This window comes from Protopterus annectens, chromosome 10.part0 (genome assembly GCF_019279795.1).
Source record: "Protopterus annectens isolate FY-2018-M chromosome 10.part0, PAN1.0, whole genome shotgun sequence".
NCBI classification, from domain to species: Eukaryota; Metazoa; Chordata; order Ceratodontiformes; family Protopteridae; genus Protopterus; species Protopterus annectens.
In genome coordinates, this window is record NC_056744.1 from 1,584,977,798 (window position 1) to 1,585,001,325 (window position 23,528).

At 36.8% G+C, this 23,528-nt stretch overlaps 1 protein-coding gene across 1 annotated transcript in view; it reads left to right on the forward strand.

The window, feature by feature from the left end:
* The window catches only part of STX4 (syntaxin 4), a 1,371,134-nt gene that overhangs the window by 1,264,150 nt on the left and 83,456 nt on the right, over positions 1 to 23,528 (forward strand). The window contains exon 10 of the mRNA XM_044086236.1: positions 16,995 to 17,123. Within this exon, the coding sequence (XP_043942171.1) occupies positions 16,995 to 17,072 (78 nt within the window). The 3' untranslated portion in view covers positions 17,073 to 17,123. The remainder of the gene's footprint in view (positions 1 to 16,994; positions 17,124 to 23,528) is intronic.

Genomic DNA, 23,528 nt, shown 5'->3' on the forward strand with positions numbered 1-23,528 from the left:
CATTGTTTTGAAAATGTAACAAAATACAAAGAAAAAAAAAAAAATTGACATTGACAAAATAGCGTAAGATAAAAAAAAACTTATTTGCAAATGTGAAATTATTGTGACTGAGAAAAACTTAAGAAAAAAAAATGAAATAATAGACTGAGAGCAAAATCAAAAAAAATTCATTATAAATGATGTCAACCTTAATTTACACAAAATATTATTTTTAAGCCAATTTAAATATATTACTAATATATAAATATACGACATAACGCGTTTCCCATTATCTGAAAATTTCCAATTGTTTCTTCATATTATTTTTCATTTTCTAATTAATACACATATTTACAATATATCAAAAAAAAATGTTATTTTAATTCAATATTCCCACAACTAATCCAAGAAAACAATAACCACGGAGTATAAGACACAATGAGTCCTAGACATATAATTTATAAAAATTTAGATCTATAAACATAAAAATGTAAAATGGTATCTTATAAAAATGCCTACTTTTCATTTGCATCTAAGGCATTCAAAAACCAAGCCTTTTAAAAAATCCAAGCCTCCTCCTCTACAAAAGCATTATATTCAATGATCATTTTTGTATTAAACTCCACCACAACTCAATTTATCATTCATATTACATAACTGCATTTTAAATAATAATACTTATTCCAAAAATATTATTTTAAATTCAAAATTTTTTTTCCTTTCATACAAAATTTATTTTTTTTTTAAATTTTTCCTTTCATTTGTAGCATTAATTTAAAATTAAATAAAAATAAAAAAATATAAATATAGATTACTCAAATTCTCAGTTTACATTTTTCATTCTCTCCAGTCCTCAAAACTCTCTCAAACAGAAAAATTTCTGGTGCTTAACTGGAATATTGGAAGCTTGTGTAATCAAAATTCCCAAGCCATATATAAATAAATCCTATCTGATAATTCCCACCATCCATCCCCATCTCTATCCTGTACCATTGTTATTGTCACTATACTATTTTTGGCTAATATATATTTAAGTTTTATTTGTATGTCTCTTTTTTTAAATGAGTTTTGTTGTTCATCTATCAGAAATTTGTGTAATTATGTTTAATTGGTATTAAATGTATTTTGTTTTTATTTTTATATGTAATTATAATTTTCTAGTTTATATGGGTATAGTTTGGAAGTATGTTTTTATTTATTTTATTATTTTATTTGTTTAATGTGTTTATATAGAAATGCAATGTGATTTAAGTGATGGCAATTTTGAAGGTGTATTTAGCGAATCAAAATATGAAATTCATGTGGACGCTGTTGTGAGAACTGAGGCTTGTTGGAAGGGGGGTTATGATGTGGACATTGAAGGGGTAAAGAGCAGTACAACACTCGATTTGAGGCAGCGTTATGAACATTTTAATGCTAATCATAGTCTTACCAACCAGGTTAGTCCAATAGAATTAAATTTGGACTTGGAGGTTGAGGCGTTTGGGCGCAACAGGAATTGTAATTTAAAACAGGTTGGTAACCATGAGATTAACAATACTCTCATGGATTTGTCGTTTTATTTTGACAATGTTCAGGACATTTTGCAGGACAACAACAAGGAATCCAAAGTAAATGGTATTGAACAATTTTCAAATGGAATTGGTGTGGGTGTAACTAATAATGAAAGGAATTGTGAAGCAGCTATGTTGAATAGTATTGGCAATGAAAGTGAAGGAATGTTAGAGCTGTTGTTAGAATGTTTAGATAAGCAATTTTACCCCGTTTTTGAAGGACCAGAGATAGTGACTAATAGAAAGAGGACTTTAAAATTTATAATTATTCCAAAATGGACATCAACAGGAAGCATGCTGATTTTTTAGCAAAAGGTTTCACATTTGTTCCATGTAGAAATGGGAATTTGGTTGAGTCCCTTATTGATTTAAAAAAATATATAAGAAAAATAAACTTGAAAATATGGTTTGGTCATGATGCTAATATAGGGGGTAAGTGTAATAACAAATGTAAGAAACCTAGTATATTTTATCCACCTTTAAATAAAATTGTGGAACTTTTTAAGAAGATTTGTGAAAAAGAAATTAGGAAAAGGTATAGGTACAATAGAAAGGTTGACTATTCAAATTTGACTAAGGAGGAAAAACAATTTATGTTTGAACTAGTTAAAGATCCCACCATTAGATTTATGAAACCTGATAAAGGAAGTGGGGTGGTGGTAATGGAGAGAGGTGGTATGAGTAATATCTTAATGGATAATTCATACGAAGAAAGTTCCCTTAACGAAATTAAGGTGGCATATAGATGGTATGAGTAATATCTTAATGGATAATTCATACGAAGAAAGTCCCCTTAAAGAAATTAAGGTGGCATATAGAAGAATTGATTTGGCACTTGATGATATGGTTTTTCAAGGTCAAATAGATGTAGATGAATATCATTATTTAAAAAATGAGTTTCCTAGAGTGCCAAACATTTTTGGCTTTCAAAATACACAAATGGTTGATTAATTAAAAATTTCAGCCGATTGTGGATAGTAAAAGAAATAAAACTTATTTTATTTTTAAATATTTGGACCATCTGATGCAAAAAGCTCTGTCTTTTTTGATTATGTAAATAAAGATTCCTGGCAGTTTATTAATAAGTTAAATGGAATTGGTTTATCAAGTGATTTAATTATGGTTACCATTGATGTGGTAAATTTGTTTTCGGTTATTCCTCAAGACATAGGAATAAGTTGGTTGGAACAGCAGCTTTACAAAACCAAAATGTTTGAACAAGATGAGGTTAACAAAATAACTGCTTTAATGGAGTTAGTGTTAAAGAACAACTACCTTTGGTTTGAAGGGATTTATTATAAACAAGTCAAAGGAATGGCAATGGGAGCCGCTTGTGCCCCCATTTTTGCCAATCTTATTATGTCTTTTTGGGAACAAGAATATTTGTTCAATAGTCAGTATAGTGGTCAAATTGTCCACTATACTAGATTTTTGGACGACTTGTTCCTGATTTGGAAAGGCACAGAGGATAGCCTGAAGGAATTTTTACTATACATTAATGGAACAGTAGAGTTTTTTAAATTCACTTTTGAATATAACAAGGAATGGTTATAAATGGTATATTTAGATGTTGACTTATCAATTGACCATGTCCAAATGAAATTTTTGAGTAAAATACACAGGAAATCAATTTTTTCTAATTCGATTTAGATTATGGGAGCTGCCATCCTGAGTATCAAAAGAAGGGGGTGGTTAAAGGGCAATTGATAAGAGCAGCCAGGGTGGTTAGTTCTGATGCTGATTTTTTAGTCGAGTTGGACTTTATTACCCGGATGTTCAAGCAAAGGGGATATCCTGATCAGCTGTTGGATGATCTTACTAAAGAGATTATATTTAAGCGTAATGAGGGGATTTACAAACCAATTTTGGGTCATGGGTTTGTTAGGAATGCCAATAGTATGAGGCCAAGGGGGGAATTCAATTTGTCTATGGTGTTGACCTATAATGGGATGGCTAATTCCATCATAGAGGTGTTAAATGACCATTGGGAAATTTTGCAATTTGATGCTAATATTGGTTCCAAAATAGGACAAAACCCAAAGTATGTTTTTCGGAGAGACAAGTGTATTAAGAATATTTTAGAGGGTATAAGACCTATTCAGAAGACAAGTAGAAAAGTGGGGAATTTCAAATGTAATGCTTGCTCTTTTTGTCAACATTTATTGGAAACTGAGGACCATTTTAAAATAAATGGGCAAAAATTGTACATTAGGGGCCATTACAGTTGTAATAGTAAGAGTTATATACATGGCTAAATGTCAGGAGTGTCCCATTTTCTACATTGGAAAAACTAGTAGGAAATTAAAGACCAGGATGGGTGAAAATATAGGGGACATGACATGCTAGGTTGACAAGTGCATTGTTCAGACACATAAGTGAACATTCCTCACACCATTTTAAATTTTTGGTCCTGCAGCAATTAAAGGAAGATGAGAAGGGGGGCATTTTGGACATACATTTAGACCTTATGGAATTAAGGTGACAATTCATGAACGCATCCCAATATCCAGGCATAAATGAGACCATTAGCATTGCCAGTGTTCTAAAGCTTGATCAAACTACAGGTTAAGTCTTCATGAGGTTTTAATTTTTAAAAATGTTTAAAAATATTTGGGTTTATAATGTAGTTAGTAGTTGATTAATGATAGAGCTAAGTGCAATATTATGTATGTAATTTTTTAGGATTCCTAAATGTGTTTTTTGAGATTTTGAATGTCATGTTATTTGTTATGATACTGTTTTAAATTTGAATTGTTGTTTAATTGAATGATGGGTGGGGTATTTAAGTTGGCTGGGTGAGACTAATGTTTTGTTGTGAGGAAGTCTCTGTAGTGGAGAGGAAAGCGCTTAACTGTTTTGGAATAAACTGTGGTGTCCTTTGGATTGCTGACATTCTTCTGTTTGGTTATTATGTGGTTTTGCAGTGTCTTAGTTGTGAACTAAGCAGAAATCTCATGGACCCACACGAGTGGAAACTGGAAACAAAGACTTTCAACATGCTGATCAACAAATGGGGGAGCCCAGATATAGACCTGTTTGCCTCCACCCAGAACTAACAGTTGGGCAAATTATGCACAAGGACTCCCCACATACAAGCTTGGAAAGTGGATGCTCTGTCCTTCAGCTGGAAAAATCTGTCAGTTTATGCCTTTCCTCCTCTGCCTCTCCTCTCCAAAGTACTGCTAAAGATCAAACAGGACAAACCAAGGATGATACTGATTGCACCAGACTGGCCATGCCAACAGTGGTACCCCCTCTTGCGCAGTGTGTCACAGCTAGCCCCATGGCACCTGTCTCAGACCCCTACCCTGCTGTCACAGCAGGAGAGCCAGATTCTGCACCCCCAGCTTCAAACCCTGAACCTGGCAGCCTGGCTAATTACCTAATCTCTCCATTACCATCCCTCAGTAAGCAACTGTTGGATGTCATTTTGGAGGCAAGGAGGCCTAGTACTAGAAAATCTTATGCTGAAAAATGGAAAAGATTATATGCCTGGAACCAAACTCAAGGGATGGCCACAGCAGCGCCCAATTTACCTCAGATTCTTCAATATTTAACTGGGATGCTTCACAAGGGCCTTTCCTTTTCCTCCATCAAAATTCACGTCTCAGCCATTTCAGCTCATTACAGCACAGAACCACCCCTCTTTTCTCACCCACTGCTCAGGCAGTTCCTCAGAGGGACCAAAAACATAAGACCACCCAGGAGAGCTCCAACTCAAGCCTGGGACCTTAACTTTGTATTGGAAAAACTCACTCTTCCTCCTTTTGAGCCAGCTGCAACTGCAGAGTTAAAATTCTTTTCTTGGAAAACAGCTTTCCTTTTAGCCATCACTTCAGCAAAATGGGTATCTGAATTACAGGCCCTTATGGCAGTGGAGCCTTTCATCATCTTTCATGCGGACAGGGTGTCCCGCAGGACCCAACCCCTCTTTCATGCCCAAGGTGGTATCTAGTGTGGCTCTTAATCAGTCCATTCATTTGCCAACCTTCTTTTCTAATCCACAGAACAAAGGGGAACGGATACTGCACTCCTTAGATGTGCACAGACAACTTAGATTTTAATTGGACAGGACTAAACCACAAAGGAAATCTGAACAACTGCTGGTGGCATTTGCTGCAGGGGCAGAGGGGAAGGGTGTTTCAAAGCAAACCATTTCTAAATGGATAGGCCATTGCATTCATTTCTGCTATAAGCACCATGGAAAACCTATCCCACAGGGGATTAGACCCCATTCAACCAGGGCTGCATCTACCTCTACAGCCTTTCTCAGAGGTGTCCCTACCAGAGACATCCTAGAAGCTGCTACCTGGAGTTCTGAACATACTTTCACCAAACATTACCATTTGCCAATTTTCTCTAAATCCAGAGCTGGCTTTGCCACAGCAGTCTTGCAGGGCCTTATAGCTGGTCCTAACGCTATCTCAATTCCTCCTCCCATCCTTAGCTTTGGGAATCTACCCAAATGTGATGACTGTAGCAGTGAAATACGAAGAACATAGTACAGTTGTGTACACTTACGATAAATGTAGATGTTCGAGTGTATTCACTGTTGCAGTCCTGGTTACCTTCCCTCCAGCCCCCTGACTTCTTCTGGCTATACCTCTATTCTCCTTTACTATATTTAAAAGCTTTTTGGTGTATTTGCTTTTTTGTTGGAGGTATAACATTTTATATATATATATATATATATATATATATATATATATATATATATATATATATATAGCTTCCCATTTAGGGGGGCACCTGACATCTGGGGCAAGAAAAAACTGATGTAATGGCGTCGGCTGCATGCTTTATACCCCTGACTACCTGACGGCACGGAAGATGAGACAGCAACCGACGCAGGACCCAAGACTTTGATAATCAGGCCGACTAAGGGCTACTGTAAGCAGATAACCCAAATGTGATGACTGCCACAGTGAATACACTCGAGCATCTACATTTATGGTAAGTGTACACAGCTGAACTTTATCTCACTTCACCAGGGTGGACTATCAGTTGACCCTGAAAACTACAGGGTGCAGTAAAAAGTCAATTCCTGAGAGCAAGTAGGCTAAAGACCACTGAAGAGGGATTTGCAGCTGAAATTAGTACCATGACACAGGACTTTTTGGCAAGAGGTTATAGTAGAGATTTATTAACTAAGAATGCAGAATATGTTAAATCTGAAAGTCCTAGTGTGGCTAAATCATATTTACTTAGAGAAGGCAGTAATGCCCAGAAGAATAGCCCGGTGAGAGAAGCTGGATTTAACAAACTAGGATATATGATGAAGTACAACAGACATTCTAGGCATATTCAGTCCATAATTAAAAGAACTTGGACTGTTCTTAGTTCTGATGTTAACGTTGGGAAAATAGTAGGAGAAAAACCTTATTTTATATATAAGAAAGAGAAGAATCCTAAACAACTTCTCTGCTATAAAGATTTTTATAAAAATGAAGTTACATAGATTTAACAAGGGGACAGTCCCCTGTTATAACTACATTTTGCAAGTTCATTAATATGGAAACAGGATTTATACATCCTATAACACAAGTTAATTTTATTTTTAAGGCATTTGGGATGTGTAATAGTGAAAATTTAGTTTATCTGGCTAACTGTGAAAAATATTTGTGTTTTTATATTGGAAAAAACAGCTGTAAATTCAAGGAGAGAATTGCATCCCACTTATCTGATATAAGAAGGGAGGTTGAGACAAATGCACTTAGTAAGCATATTTTACATTGTGGAAATGAGCATACATTTAAATTTAGGATACTGCAGAGAGTATGCAAAAATAAGAGGGGGTGGGGCATTGTAAATGCCACAGAAAGCGCAGAATATAAATGGATAAACATTTTTAGACCTGATGTCTGTCCAGGGCTTAATCAAACTAATACTATTAAACCCATTTTGAAACTAAGACAAGCATATGTTAGTTTGAGTACCATGGTTGTTCTGAGAAGCTCTTTAGGCAGTAATGAAATATTTTGGTATAATGTCAAGTTGACCATTGTTTTTAATGAAATTTTTTTAGTGAACTAGGCTTAGTTAACTATATTAATTATGTAAATTGTATAATTGTATAATGTGTTTATGAGATATGTTATGTGATTGGCTGGTGTTTTATATTTATTCTGTGGTTTTAATGTACTGATTCATTCTTGAAAAAGAGTTTCAGCTCGAAAGCTTGAAGTAATACATCTTGTTTTACATGTATTGTCGTGCTGTGCCTTTTTGTTACTGGATTTAATTTTGTGTTGGTTCACCAGTACGCGGTCTAGCTGTTCTACACCTGCTTCCTGGACTTTCCTTGCTTGCTTTGTTGGTGAGAATAGCACATCCTTGATTTTCATTGTGTTACACTGCTGCAGTCATTACACTTGGGTTATCCTGCCGTCAGGCGGTCCCTCAGTCGGCCTGAGTTCCAAAGTCTTGGTCCGATGTTGGTTGCTGTTGCTTCTTCCCTGACGTCAGTGTGACAGGGGTGTATAAGATGCAGCCGACGCCATTTTCTTCAGTCTTTCTTGCTGTGCGGTGCCCGAAGCAAAAGCAGTTTGCAAGTGCCAGTCGGCCGACTCCTGAGATTTTCATATCCGAATCCAGAATTGGGGAAACTTTTTCTTGCCTCAGGCCGATGTCAGTAAAAGTTAATAACTGTATTTCTTGTGGGAAGCAAATACCTCATAAGGATTTCCATTCTTATTGTATCCCATACCTAGGCCCAGACCACAATGTCACAGGTTGTTGGTTTTGTGCTAGGTTTAACAAGCGCACTATTAAACATCGGTTTGATTTTGCCCGACATTATTTTGGCAGAAAATTCAATTATACCATGCCGTTGGAACTACCGACGACTGGAATTCACAAAAAGCGCAAAGACAAGGACAGGCATCCAAGGCCGAAAACTGACGACGAAGCCTCTTCTAGGCCAGTTGCCGGTTCTCCGGTTTTCAGCGAGGCGCCTTCGCAGCCCCTGATGACCACTTCTTTAGAACCTCAGGCTGCCTCTGACTCCCATGTGGAGATGGCTGGGCCTTCGGATGCACCAGTTTTACAGCCTACCGAGACTAACCCTTCAGAGACATCTGGAGTAGCTGAAACAACCCGTAGCTTCAGAGGGTGTTTTCAGACCTACTCAGTTATCCATTAAGTCTTCAGCTAAGTCTAAAACTCCTTTAAAAACAAAGAAACAAATTCAACATTCACCAGGACAGGCCTCCATGCCTAAGAAACAAATGCTCAAAATGGCCGAAGACCTAATCACCCTTATCAGGGGGTCCCATCCCCCTCCTGATAAAAGGCCTAGACAGGATGCAGACTATGACTCATCCGACCAGGTATCCATCTCTTCTGATTCATCCTCGGACCTAGGATACTCTTTACCCCCTTATGAGGATTCTGATGCTGAGGAATCAATACCTTCAGCCTCTCCGCCAGAGGACTACTCTTTTGGGGAAACCTTACATACCATGAGGGAGCATTTCCATCGGGAGGGCCAGTATTATTCAGAATCCAAGAAAAGGCTCAGAGATTTCCTTTTATTACCTCAACACAGACCCCTTGCTATTCTGCCAGTGTTAGATATTGTGGATGATGTGTATACTGAATCCAGTTTAAATCCTGATTCTTTACCTCCTGCTCCAGTTAAGCCTGATAGATACTACAGAGTCCCTGACTCTCACAAATTTCTCTATAAAAGCCCTGCTGCTGACCCTGAAACTATTTCTCAGGGCCCCAAAGGGGTAAAGGCCTCCTCAGCAAAGAATCCAGTCCCCTCTGACAGAGATTCCAGAGCATTAGACAGATGGGGGAAGAAAGTATATACATCTGCAACTTTAGCTATGAGGGCCTTAAATTGCCAGTTTCACATGCTAAAAATATCAGCAGTATTTGATGTCTCAGTTAAAACAAAATTGCTTCCAAACTCAGAATCTTCTAATTATAAAGAAATGCAGGATTTATTGCATGCAGCTGAACAAGTGGGAAAACATACTTTGCAATGTGGTTTTGATTTCTTGGAGGCCTCCTGTAGAGCTGCAGTTACAGGGTCTGTCATTCGAAGACATGCTTGGTTAAAAGAACAAACGTTACCAGATCATGTTAAAGCAAAATTATTGGATGCACCTTTGCAGCAGGATGTTTTATTTGGAGTTAAGGCAGAAGAGGTATTAAAGAAAATGGAGGATAAGGCAAAATCTATGCAAATGGTGAAGGATTTCTTACAGGTTCAGCCTCCTCAATTTAGCAGAAATTGGCAAATGAAGAATTGGTCCTTTCCAGTTACAAACAGACCTCAAAGGGGCAGATACAGACGTCCAAGAGGCAGAGGTCAACCACAAGGTCCTTACAGGCCTCGACAGTGGGGTACATCAACCCAGAAAGAAGGGGAAGACAGGCCTCAACCTTACAAAAAACAGCCCCAATGACTTCCCATTACAGCTGCCAAACAGTTCTCTCTTGGCAGCTCCCTTGGGAGGAAAACTGGCACTTTTCTGTCACAATTGGCATATGATCACCAAAGACAAATGGGTTCTCAACATTGTATCTCAAGGTTACAGGTTCCACTTTCACACTCTGCCAAGGCTAAAAGGATTGCCAAATCTGCCACCAAATCAATGGGCAGAGGCTCAAAGACAAATTACAGCACTCATGGACATGAGAGCTATTCAAAAGGTACCAACACAGGAGCAAGGACAAGGTTTTTACTCAAGACCCTTTCTGGTTCCCAGAAAGGACAAAGCCTGGAGGCCCATTCTGGATCTTTCTTCTCTAAACACTTACCTGGATGTTCCAAAATTCAAAATGTTGACACTACAGCAGCTTCTTCCCATGCTGGGCAAGAAGGCTTGGCTCGTAACTTTGGACCTCAAGGAGGCATACCTGCATGTCCCTATCAGACAAAACTGCAGAAGATACCTCAGATTCATAGCTGGTTCAATGCACTACCAATTCTCTGCACTGCCCTTTGGCTTATCTACTGTGCCCAGGGTCTTCACAAAGTGCCTGGCACCAGTAATCGCATTTTGCAGACAGAAAGGAATTCAAATTTATCCATACCTGGACAACTGCCTGATTCAAGCAGAGAGCAAGGACATTCTTCTAAAACATCTGGCGTTTGTAAAAAAGTTATTAAGTTGCCTAGGGTACACAGTAAATGAAAATAAATCAAAACTAGTGCCCTCACAAGAGAGAATATTCCTGGGTGCCAGCTTGAATACAACAGCCCAGATGGCTTATCTCACGCCAGACAAGCAAGGACATCTGACTCAATATTTTCAATTGATGGCAACAGAGGCCCAACTCCCTGCAAGAAAAATTCTGCAGGCCTTGGGTTACATGGCATCTTGCATACTACTAATTCCATATGCCAGGCTGCATATAAGGAAACTACAATGGGTACCTAAAGAGTGTCTGGTCTCAACACTGTCAAAGTTTGGAAACAGTAATACCACTAATTCCGTGCCTTCAACAGGAGTTTCGATGGTTGGCTCAAGCTTGTCACCTCAACAAGGGACAGCCTTTCACTCAACCCACAGCCAGGCAAACACTGACAACAGATGCATCGGATTATGCCTGGGGAGCACACATGGCAGGAAAATGTATTCAGGGCAAGTGGCCCGCAGAACAAAGGCATCTTCACATCAATCAAAAAGAGATGCTAGCTGTACAAAATGCCCTTATAGCTTTCAAGGACCTTCTGCATCCAGGACAACTACTACTAAAGACAGACCACACCACAGTTATGTGGTACATAAACAAGCAAGGGGGCACTCATTCTTATCCCCTCTGCAGACAAGCCATGACCTTGTGGAACACAGCTCTAAACTATCAAGTTCATCTACAAGCACAATTCCTGCCAGGAGAGAAAAACACACCGGCAGACTACTTAAGAAGAAACATCATGGATCTGCACGAGTGGAAAATACATCCACAAATATTCAGAATGATAACACAAAAATGGTGGAGCCCGGACATAGATCTGTTTGCATCCCCAATGAACTGCCAGCTACAGAAATTCTGCACAAGGACTTACCACCCACAAGCATGGAAAGTGGATGCCCTCTCATTCAGCTGGAAAAACCTACAAGTATATGCTTTCCCACCACTACCTCTCCTTCCAAAGGTACTCATAAAAGCCAGGAAAGAAAGGCCAAACATGATCCTGATTGCCCCAGACTGGCCACTCCAGCAGTGGTACCCAATCTTAAAGATCTTAGCACAAGGGCCAGCCTGGATTTTGCCTCAAATCCCACATCTTCTGACTCAGCACAACAGTCAAATACTTCACAGCCAGCTAAAGACTTTAAACCTGGCGGCATGGCAGATTCGTTAGTCAAGCAAGCAATGCCTCTCTCCAAAGCTGTTATGGATGTCATTCTGGAGGCCAGAAGGCCTAGCACCAGGAAAGCCTATTCGGATAAATGGAAGAGATTCTGTGCCTGGAACCAGGCTCACAGCCTTGACCCTCTTGTCCCAAATATTCCTCAGATATTACAATATTTAACTGAGATGCTGGACAAAGGCCTCTCCTTCTCATCCATCAAGATTCAAGCCCCTGCCATCTCTGCTCATTACAACATGGACCCACCTATTTTTTCTAATCCTTTGCTGAAACAGTACCTCAGAGGGGCTAAAAACATAAGACCGCCCCGTAGAGCACCAACTCCAACTTGGGACCACAACTACATGTTGGAAAAATTAACTTTACCTCCTTTTGAGCCAGCTAACTCAGCAGATTTAAAATATCTCTCTTGGAAAACTGCTCTGCTCCTGGCAATAACCTCAGCATGAAGAGTTTCAGAATTACAGGCACTAATGGCAGTGGAACCTTTCATCATTTTCCACCAAGACAGGGTGTCTTTAAGAACAAACCCTACTTTTATGCCAAAGGTGGTATCAAGTGTGGCTCTAAACCAAACTATTCACTTGCCAACTTTTTATCCAAACCCACAGAATAAAGGGGAGAGACTTCTGCATTCTTTGGACATACACAGGCAGTTACGCTTCTACTTGGACAAAACTAAAGCTTTCAGGAAAACTGAGCAATTGTTTGTAGCATATGCTGCAGGAGCACAGGGAAAAGCCATTTCAAAACAGACCATTTCTAAATGGATAGGCCACTATTCATTTCTGCTATACACACCATGGGAAAACTGTACCTAACAGCATTAGGTCTCATTCTACAAGGGCAACAGCCACTTCAACTGCCTACCCCAGAGAAGTACCTACCAAGGACATTTTGGAAGCAGAAACTTGGAGTTCTGTACATACCTTTACCAAGCATTACCATCTGCCTCTTTACTCTAAATCCAGAGCTGGCTTTGCCACTGCTGTGCTGCAGGGCCTGATAGCCACCCCTAATGCCTTATAGAACCAGCCACCCTACCTCAGCTTTGGGATTCTACCCAAGTGTAATGACTGCAGCAGTGTAACACGAACATAGTACAGTTTTGTACCTACCATAAATGTAGATGTCCGAGTGTATACACTGCTGCAGTCCAGGTTACCCTCCCTTATTTCCCTCTTACTTGCTGGTACATACCTAACTCTTCTACCCTTTACTACCTATGGGGAGTATTTGCTGGTAACTGAAATTTTTTGATTGCTTTTCATATGTATGTTTTATTAGCAATTTGCATTGCCTACCTCTTTGGGGGCACCTGACATCTGGGGCAAGAAAAACTGAAGAAAATGGCGTTGGCTGCATCTTAAATACCCCGTCGCACTGACGTCAGAGAAGAAGCGACAGCAACCGACGCCGGACCAAGACTTTGGAATGCAGGCCGACTGAGGGACCGCCTGACGGCAGGATAACTCAAGTGTAATGACTGCAGCAGTGTATACACTTGAACATCTACATTTGTGGTAGGTACAAAACTGTACTTTCTGCTTTAAACAACCAGCCTGTGAGAATGATTTATTCTGAGCGTCAAGATGTGTGGATTATCTGTAAAGAAAATGTTAACTGTTGGTGAGAAGCCTCTTTTGCTGCTTTTTCAGTCGGCTACTTCTGAGAATTTGAAGGTGACTGTACCTGCTAATGACTCTGAGAGAAGAATGCTTAGATAGAATGCATGAACTTGAATTGTTGGTTCAGAAATATGAGGCTGCAGTGGCAGAGACTTTCATTCTTAGTTTATTTAGAGATTGGTATTGTGCCAAGAGGGCTGAGAATAACCATGATGCGATTTATGGGAATAAATACCCCACTTTACTAAAAAAATGGGAAGAACTTAATTTACATACCAGTATGGAATATGAGGATTAAGAATGACTTCTTACAGAAATAGAACACAACCTGTGTACTAAGATAGATGCACTTGAGAATGAAATTGTTACTTATACTGAGTTTGAGAGGCTTACACAACAGTATCAAAGTGTGTTAGATACGCTTGCAGAGCAAATTAGTCTCTACTAAGTAGCGAAAGCTGATCAGAGACATATCTGACTTTCAAAATAACAGCGTTTTCTCTTGGCCTAGAGTGGAAACTGTAAGGGCTCATATTTCATCAAATACAAGTGCAAATCAAGCTAATGCTCAATTACAACAATTTAGAAGAGAAGGATCCTCTACTATGTGTAATACAGCACCAATTAGTACACAGGAGGGAGCTGCTGTGCATATAGGGGAAGCTGTTACAGCTTTAGACCCTTTTGCAAGTGAACCTACAGAGCAAGAATTGCTGGCTGATAAAAATCTTACTGGTGAGGTTCATAATAGCAGCAGTTCTACCACTGAGGCAACAAGTAGTTTTTTATGTGAAACAAATCTAAAAATAAATCTACAGCTCCCAAATACAGGTGCAGCAGAGGGAGAGAGACCAAAGCAAGCAAAGAGGAACACCACAAAGGAAAGACTTGGAGGCGAGACCGAAGGTAGGCCCTGTAACAAGAAGCAGAAAGACTTAGCAGGACACACTGTTGTTAACTTATCTGGCTTTGAATTTTCTGAACTGGAACTGAGATTACTAGACAAGGGTTTAACTTTTATTCCGTCTGGTAATGGTGTACTGAATGACAGCATTACAGAGCTAGGAATGTTTGTTAGGAATTTAGATCTGAAAATGTTATTTGGGAATAATAATGCCAGTACTGAGAATTGTTTTTTAATGGAAAATCATCTAGTTTTCACAACCTGAATGCTAATGAAAGAAAAGTGTTAATGGATTTAGTTAAAAGGACTGACATTGTACTGAAACCAGCCGATAAAGGTGGGAAAACAGTTATATTTAATGTACAACAATATCAAGAATTGATGTATGAAATTTTAAATGACAGTGCAACATTCAAAGTTATAAATGCTATTGATCTGAATAGAATGATTTATAGGATTAAAACTAAATTGTATGACTATTTAATGCAGCTACCAATTACTCCTGAACAGTATAATTATTTCTACATAAAACATCCTGTCTGCCCAGTTGTATATGGGCTGCCCAAGCTCCATAAAAACTTGCTTCACCCCCCGATGAGACCCGTAGTCTCAGGATAAAAGTGGGCTACTACAGCAATCTCAAAATATGTAGACCAGCAACTTATACCTCTATTTAAACACAGTATGTCCTTTATAAAGGACACTGGTGAATTTTTAGTCCTTGAGTGTTTTTGGATATGAATATGACAAATGTGCTGTTTGTAACTATTGACATTAAGTCCGTATTTACAGTTATTCCTAACAATATAGGTATTGAGTATGTTAGAGAATTTCTAGTTAAGCACAGCACTTTTAGAGCAAATCAAATTTCACTGCTATGCTCTCTATTGTTGATTGTTCTGCAAAATAATGTTTTCATGTTTGGGGATGATGTGTATCATCAGATTTCAGGAGTAGCTATGGGCACACTTGTAGCAAATAGCTATGCTAACATAGTGTTGTCTAGATGGGAAGAATACACTAGTTTTGATTCTAACAAAAATGAATACTATAATAGTGCTTTGATGCATTATAAACGATTTGTAGAGGACATAGTATTGTTGTGGAGAGGTAGCAAGGAGGCATTGAAGCTATTCGTTGAACATCTACAAAATAGCACCAGCTTCCTTAAATTTGAAATGTCTTGTTCCGTGGAGAAAATTACTTTTTTGGATGTTAAACTGATGAATATTAATGGTAAAATCCATACATCTGTATATAGGAAAGAGGTACAAGCAACTAGATATATACATAATTCAAGTATACACCCCACCCATATTTATAAGGGTGCAGTAAAAAGTCATTTCCTGAGAGCCAGTAGGCTAAACACCACTGAAGAGGGGTTTGCAGCTGAAATTAATACCATGACACAGGACGTTTTGGCAAGAGGTTATAGTAGAGATTTATTAACTAAGAATGCAGAGTATGTTAAACCTGAAAGTCCTAGTGTGGCTAAACCATATTTACTTAGAGAAAGCAATAATCCCTAGAAGAATAGCCTGGTGAGAGAAGCTGGGTTTAACAAATGAGGATATATGATGTACAACAGACATTCTAGGCAGACTCAGTCCATAATTAAAAGAACTTGGACTGTTCTTAGTTCTGATGTTAACGTTGGGAAAATAGTAGGAGAAAAACCTTATTTTATATATAAGAAAGAGAAGAATCCTAAACAACTTCTCTGCTATAAAGATTTTTATAAAAATGAAGTTACATAGATTTAACAAGGGGACAGTCCCCTGTTATAACTGTACCTTTTACAAGTTCATTAATACGGAAATAGGATTTATACATCCTATAACACAAGTTCATTTTATTTTTAAGGCATTTGGGATGTGTAATAGTGAAAATGTAGTTTATTTGGCTAACTGTGAAAAACTGTAAATTCAAGGAGAGAATTGCATCCCACTTATCTGATATAAAAAGCGGAGTTGAGACAAATGTAAGCATATTTTACATTGTGGAAATGAGCATACATTTAAATTTAGGATACTGCAGAGAGTATGCAAAAATAAGAGGGGGGGCATTGTGAATGCCACAGAAAGAGCAGAATATAAATGGATAAACTGTAAAACTAATAGTATTAAACCCATTTTGAAACTAAGACAAGCATATGTTAGAGTACCATGGTTGTTCTGTGAAGCACTTTAGGCAGTAATGAAATATTTTGGTATATTGTTAAGTTGACTATTGTTTTTAATGAAATTTTTTTAGTGAACTAGGCTTAGTCAACTATATTAATTATATTAATTATGTACATTGTATAATTATAATGTGTTTATAATGTGTTTATGAGATATGTTATATGACTGGCTGGTGTTTTATATTTATTCTGTGGTTTGAATGTACTTATTCATTCTTGAAAAAGAGTTTCAACTTGAAAGCTTGAAGTAATAAACCTGGTTTTACATGGATGGTCGTGCTGTGCCTTTTTGTTACTAGACAGCACTGTCTGAGCAGACTTTTCCATGATTTTACAGTTTTTATTTGCAGCTACTGTTCACATATAAATGTTTTGTTCTTGATGGCATTTTCTTGATTTTATTCTCCTTGTGTAGAAGAAGATCGCGATTATCGCATGTATTTGCATCACCGTGGTCATCCTTGCAGTGCTCATAGCAATCTTCGTTAGATGAGGTCAGCCTAGCCTCATGGGGCTTCCCTGCTTATTTGTTTTTACCTCACCAGTAAGTGCATTCCTTTCTCATTTAAACCCACTGAATTTGTTTATCTGAATATATACATAGAAACTGGCAGGACTAAGTTCAAACAATGGTAAAATCAGATCTGTTCTTTGTGAAATTTGACAAGTCTTTCAGTGTTTTTTTTTTTTGTCCCAAGATGCTGTACTGCATCATTATTTTTAAATGTAAAACTAAACTAGACATTGCAAAAAACTGAGAAACTTTTATTTGACTGGGGATTTGTGTGTTACAAGAGAGTCTTGCTTAGCAGTTAACTTAAGAGTGATGCCACTGTAGTTAAATATCAAGTTAATACCCCTATTTCTCAGTACCTATCACTTAATAGCCTTGAAAATGCTTGGCTGCCATAACCCCATGCTGATATTTTGTACTTCATGTGTAGATCAAGTTTATTTTTGAAAGAGGTGAATGACTTGCTTATCCTGATGGTATGGGGAAGCTTACTGCATATTATTGGAATGTGCTGTGTAATGTGTCTGTCACTTTTTGTATTATTATTATAGTTATTGTTGTTATTACTGATATTTTTAGTATTGGGATGATGAAGTTCTGTGGTGTCAGTTGAACTGTGCATGTAGAACCACAATTTAATCACCTTTCTGTTGTTTATTTGCTTCATTTTGAAGTTCTAAGAGGAAATATTGCCTTTTTTTCACTTTTTACCTCATTTATATGGTATACTACTAATTTAATACTGCTATACCTGTTTTTCTCATTAAATTATGATATTACTGCAGGTTACTTTATTTGCATTTTCTGTGGAGAATTTTCACTTCTGACTGCTGCTTTCAAAGGCTTCTATTTAATTAAAGTGTATATATTTTAATTTTGACTATTGGAATAATTAAATTTTACTTGATATTGTGCGTGCTGTTGTCTACTACACTGCAAGTAGTAAGCATCTGGGGGGGGGGGTGTAGTTGGCCATGTCTACAAATGTAGTCTTTAAAATTCTAATTTATCTAGGCTTTGTGTGGAAGTTTATTTTACAATGTGCTCCATCTTTTCCTGCTGAATGAGATTGTTTCTAGTGTGACTTGGTTTTCAGAACATGCTTTGAGAAGTGTCTTGGGAAGGTTCAGACACAGTTTCTAGAAATGCACCACTTTTGTTGTATCAAAAAGCAAGGACATTGGCAAGCATATGCTATATGCAGTATACCATATATAATAAGGAAGGAGGCAGCAAAATCCCCCCCCCCCAAAAAAAAAACTTTTTTATGCATTCTTTAATCTGTAAGGCAACATGAGTCACAGGAATGCTGTTTGTTTTTAAGTCAAGAGCTGTATTCTAAATTCAACTGTCGTACCTTGGAGACATCTGAACTTTAATTAGCAGCAGTTACATTAAAAGCTGTATTAAACTGCTTCCAATAAAAGTTTAAGTACTTCCTCACATCTCTTTTGTTCTAAGTTTTGGTGGATAGTTGTCTCATATATATATATATATATATATATATATATATATATATATATATATATATATATATATATATGTGTATATATATATATATATATATGTATATATATATGCGCATACACACACACTAAATCAGTGTCATGTGATGCCAGTCCCTTAATCAGTCACCCTCCTACATTACACTGACTATGAAAGTCTTTTCATTTTGGTGGAGGGGGGTTGCCAAAACTGGTGCAAGTGTGGGACAAACAGAAAAATTGCCTGGGTGCAAGATATCAGGGAATCGGATGAGATTGTCAATGCTGAAGAGAAATATTGTCATTTCAATCAGTACTGCAAATCAGCTCTGATGTCGGTATGCATTCATTCAAGCCATTTAAACACGTATTTAAATTACTTGAATGAGCGTTTTTTTTTTCCCAATAATTTTTATTTTTATTTTTACATTAATAAATGTCACAAATAAAAACCATCTTACAACATGACCGTGTTTAAAACCCTCCCAAGAGATATTTATCGTATCTAGCCATTTAAAAGCTATATACAGTTTCATTAGTAGGAAAATTGTTAAAAGTGTATTTGCTTGTTTTCTTGGGATGTTGGGTGGGAGAATGTGTAACAGAGTGAATTCCCAAGTTAATGTTGATGTTTGATAACCCGTTTTTTGTAATTGTACCTTGAGAGAGCTCCAGAGTTTATAGACACATTTACAGCTCCAAAATACATGGATTAAGTCAGCTATCTGGTCCTTACAGTGTGGGCAGAAAGGTGATTTTGATGTGTTAAATTTGTGTAGGATTGCAGGTGTAAAATAAGCATTATTATTGATCATGAGCTGAGTGTATGCTAACTTTTGAGGGGTAGAATCTTCAGTGTTAGATTGATTGCCTGGCTTATTTGCTGATCATCTATGGATGGTTTAATTTTTCTCCAGTAGTTAGAGAAGAGGAGGTCCTTCTGGTATTTGATTTCATTTATCATTTTATATGAATTGGTAATAGTTTTCTTTGTTGTGATAATAGTTTTCCAAAGCCTGCTACAAGTTTCTATGCCACTATTGGTCATAGTAATATTTTGGAGATAACTGGAACACAGTTCTTTGATTTGTCTTAGGATTATTATGTGTGATTTAGGGAGGTTTAAGTTGGTCCTCATTTCTTGTATTGAACAGTTAAGGTAGGGATAGATATCTTGGATTGTTTTATTTTTTAGTCTGGGAAAAGGGACTAAGTCCAGCATCTTATTGTTTATTTTTAAATTTGGGTTTTATGGTTGCAGTATTGTCATGGCATGTCTAAGGTTCAAGAATTGAAAGAGTTTTGTTGATAGACTGTTTAAGGGCTCTATAATGTTATAAGTTTGTATTTCTTTCTGCTTCAGGAATGGAAGTGCTTTGGGATTGAAACCTAGAGCTTTAATATATCTATAATATATTGTCACCCAGATAGGAGACCAATTTTCCATTGGTTATGTTCAGCTATTCTCAATATTCTGTTAGTGTTAATGATCGAGTAGTACATTTTAAAATCTGGTAGATTTAGTCCTCCTTTGCTTTTGGGGAGTGTTAATTTTGGATAGGAGATTCTGGTTTTTTTGGGTTCCCATATAAATTTTGCTAGGAAGGTATGAATTTGTTTGAAGAATTTATTATGTATTGTTGTCTGTGACGTCATGAATATATACATTAATCTAGGTAAAATGTTCATTTTGATTATTGATACATTGGCCAAGAATGGTAGTTTTAGGTTGTTCCATCCTTTGCAGTCTTACATTATATTTTGCCATTTAAGGTTTACATTGTGTTGGTAGAAGTCTTTGTTACTCTGGAAAAAGGTGATTCCCAGGTATTTAGTTTCTTTAATTTTTATTGTGTTTAACAATGGTATTAGTGAGATGAGTTTGGGTGTTTTTAGGGGGAAAATATTAGTTTTATTAAGGTTTAGTTTGTAGTTAGACATAGTGAAATGTTCAATTGCAGCTATTATTTTGTTTATATCTGAATTTGGTGTAGTGCAGTATATGTTCAGATCATCTGCAAATGCAGTGAGGTATATTTTGAAGTTGTGTACTGATGGAGGATTGTGATATGTATTTTGTTTAATGTATAGAAAGAGTGGTTCTAGGTATAGGTTAAACAGGAAGGGTGATAGTGGGCATCCTTGTCTTATTCCATTTTTTATTAGGATCCTATTTGACCAAGTTTTATTTATATACAGAGATGTGTATGGGTTGCTATAGAGAGTTTGGATGATCTGAATGAAGTTACTGGGTATATTAAAGTAGGGTAGTGTTTTGAGTAAGAATTCTAGATTAACCCTATCAAATGCCTTGTGGGCATCCACTACCATTGTGTAGATGTTGATATTGTATCGGTTAGCGTAGGATATTAGTGAATCTAATGTTAATGTATTGTCACTAGTCTGTCTATGTGGTGTAAAACCGGACTGTTCTTTTTCTATCAGATTTTTCATTCTGTTTGCAAGTATAGAGGTAAATATTTTAGTATCTATATTTAAGAGGGAAATGGGTCTGTAGCTGTCTGGGTTTTTGGGGTCTGTGTGTTCTTTTAATATAAATATAGTTTGAGGCATTAAAGTGGATATCATTTATTTTATAGTTTATTATGTAATTCAGTGTATAGTATAGTAGTTTGGCTATCAAGGGGAAAATGCTATGCACTTTTAAGTGTTTGATTGTTGTAATAATTTGACTGATGGATATCGGCTCAGTTTTTTTTGTTGGTCTAAATTGAGTTTAGGGAATTTCAGTTTTTGAAGAAAAAGAGTTCTATCTTCCTTTGAGGTTTGTAGTATTTGTGCTCCATATATTTGAGAGTATATTTGTTCAAATGTTTTAATAATGTCTTCATTTTTTTGTGTAGTTTTTGTCTCTGTAGTTTTTCTGATATATTGGAGGCATTTATGTGTTGGCAGATAATTCTGGCCAGAGCTCTAGATGGTATTTGAGCTTCTTCAACATTCTGGCTTCATAGAAGATAGGTTCCTGGTTTCTAACATATATAGATCCCTTTGCAGTTTTAAAAGTTCTGCTTCTGTTTGGTTCTTAGGGTTATTTATTAGTTCTTTTCAAGATGCTCTATTTTCCCTTTCAGTATATGCTCCTCTTTCAGTTGTATTTTTTATAGTATGCTGCTTTTTTGATAAACAATCCTCTGATTTGTGCTTTGGTTGCAGCCCATTCTATGTCAGTTGGTACTTGGGAGTTAGTGATATTTGTAAGAGCTATTTTTAGTATTGCTTCTGTTTCTTTTATTACATCCATTTTGGAAAGTAAATTAGGGTTTAATGACCAATTATGACCCCTATTCTCTAAATATATCTTTGTCCCAGTTAATGTTCCGTGTGATTTTGGAGTGATTTGAAAAGAACCTGGTATGTATAGTTATTGTTGGGTCCATGTTAATGAATATGTCCGAGATTAAGAAGAAGTCTATCCTTGACCACATTTTGTATAGAATGTGAATTTCCCTGTTTTATCTGTACTGTTCCCATGTTTAAAAGGGTCATATAGTTTGAAATCTTGTTTGAGTTCTTTAAGGGCTAATGTGGCTTATTATGTGATTTGGTCAGATTAGATTTATCCTTTTCTGGGTTTTGATATGTATTCCAGTCACCTCCAATCACTAGGTAGTGATCTTTAAATTGGTTTAAGGTTGGGTATAATGACATAAAAAGTGTTGTTGGTTATTACAGGGACCATTATAGGTTTTGACTATTAAATGTTACAGAGCACCATCTTCCCTCCTTGTCAGCTTTGGTTTTAGTATAAGTATTTTTCCTTAAATATTTTTAATTATTATGGCAGCCCCAGCACTGTTTGTTTTCCCTCTGATTTGACTTATCCATTTCTTTCTGCTAATTTCTGCCCATTGATCTGCAGTCATTGTATTAGTATGAGGTTTCTATTTCCCACATTTATTTATTAGGTGTATTCCTTAGATATGCCATGTATATTAGCAGGAATGATCAATAATCTTGGAATGTGTTTTCTTTTTAGATATAGATTTACTCCATAGTATCCCCTGTGTTACTATAAACAATGTGGACAAAGCTGAAGAAACTAGTTCCCTCAACAAACACTGCTACTTAATATCCCTAGCCTCTTCCAGCATATTATTTATACAGTGATGGTATTGCATTTAAGGTACAGCATGTATTGTTTTGTCTTGTGACTAATTCTTTCTAATAGTATTTTTAAAACAGCATATTAATATACATTCCTCAGTAAATTATAGCAATATGTGTACCATAGTAATATTGTTAAACAATCAGTCTTGTCATTTTACATTTTTCTCTCATTTGACTTCTTTTTCCTCCCTTTACTTATTCAGGTCTTTGGTGCCTATAGTGATGTTTTTCCACATCAATCTGTGTGGGTTATAAAATATATACTTGGCACCTAAGTAGGAAGTATAGAGAGACAAAAAAAAAAAAAAAAAAAAAAAGCCAAGCATTCCTTCTGCTATAAGTGACATATATAGGCTATATTTATATATTATTGTTAGATTATGGGTTATTTTACTAATTTCCTGAGATTACTTCTCTCCAGGATCTTTTAACACATTTCTAGTATTTACATAAAACATTTAACAATTTTTTCCTTTTTTTCCCAATATTAATCTATGAGCTAGCATAATTCTGATAGTTTATTTCTTGCCTATTATTTTTCATTCACCTACACAGTACTGGGTGCACTGTTTTAGTGAATGGTTCAGTTCAACAGTACCTTATTTCTTCAAGGTTTTGCTTGCAGGGTGGTTGACATCTATGGTGCAGCTTTCTTCTTTTAGCTGGTGCAGATCAATTTTCATTTTCAGGCAGTAAAATCCTTTGGAGCTTGCTGAAATCCATTTTGTCTGACTGTTCTTAATGAAGCCATCAAAAGCCTAGGGGGACTCAATTTGCAAGCCAATATCCGAGATGGGAACTTCCTTCCTATATTCACAGC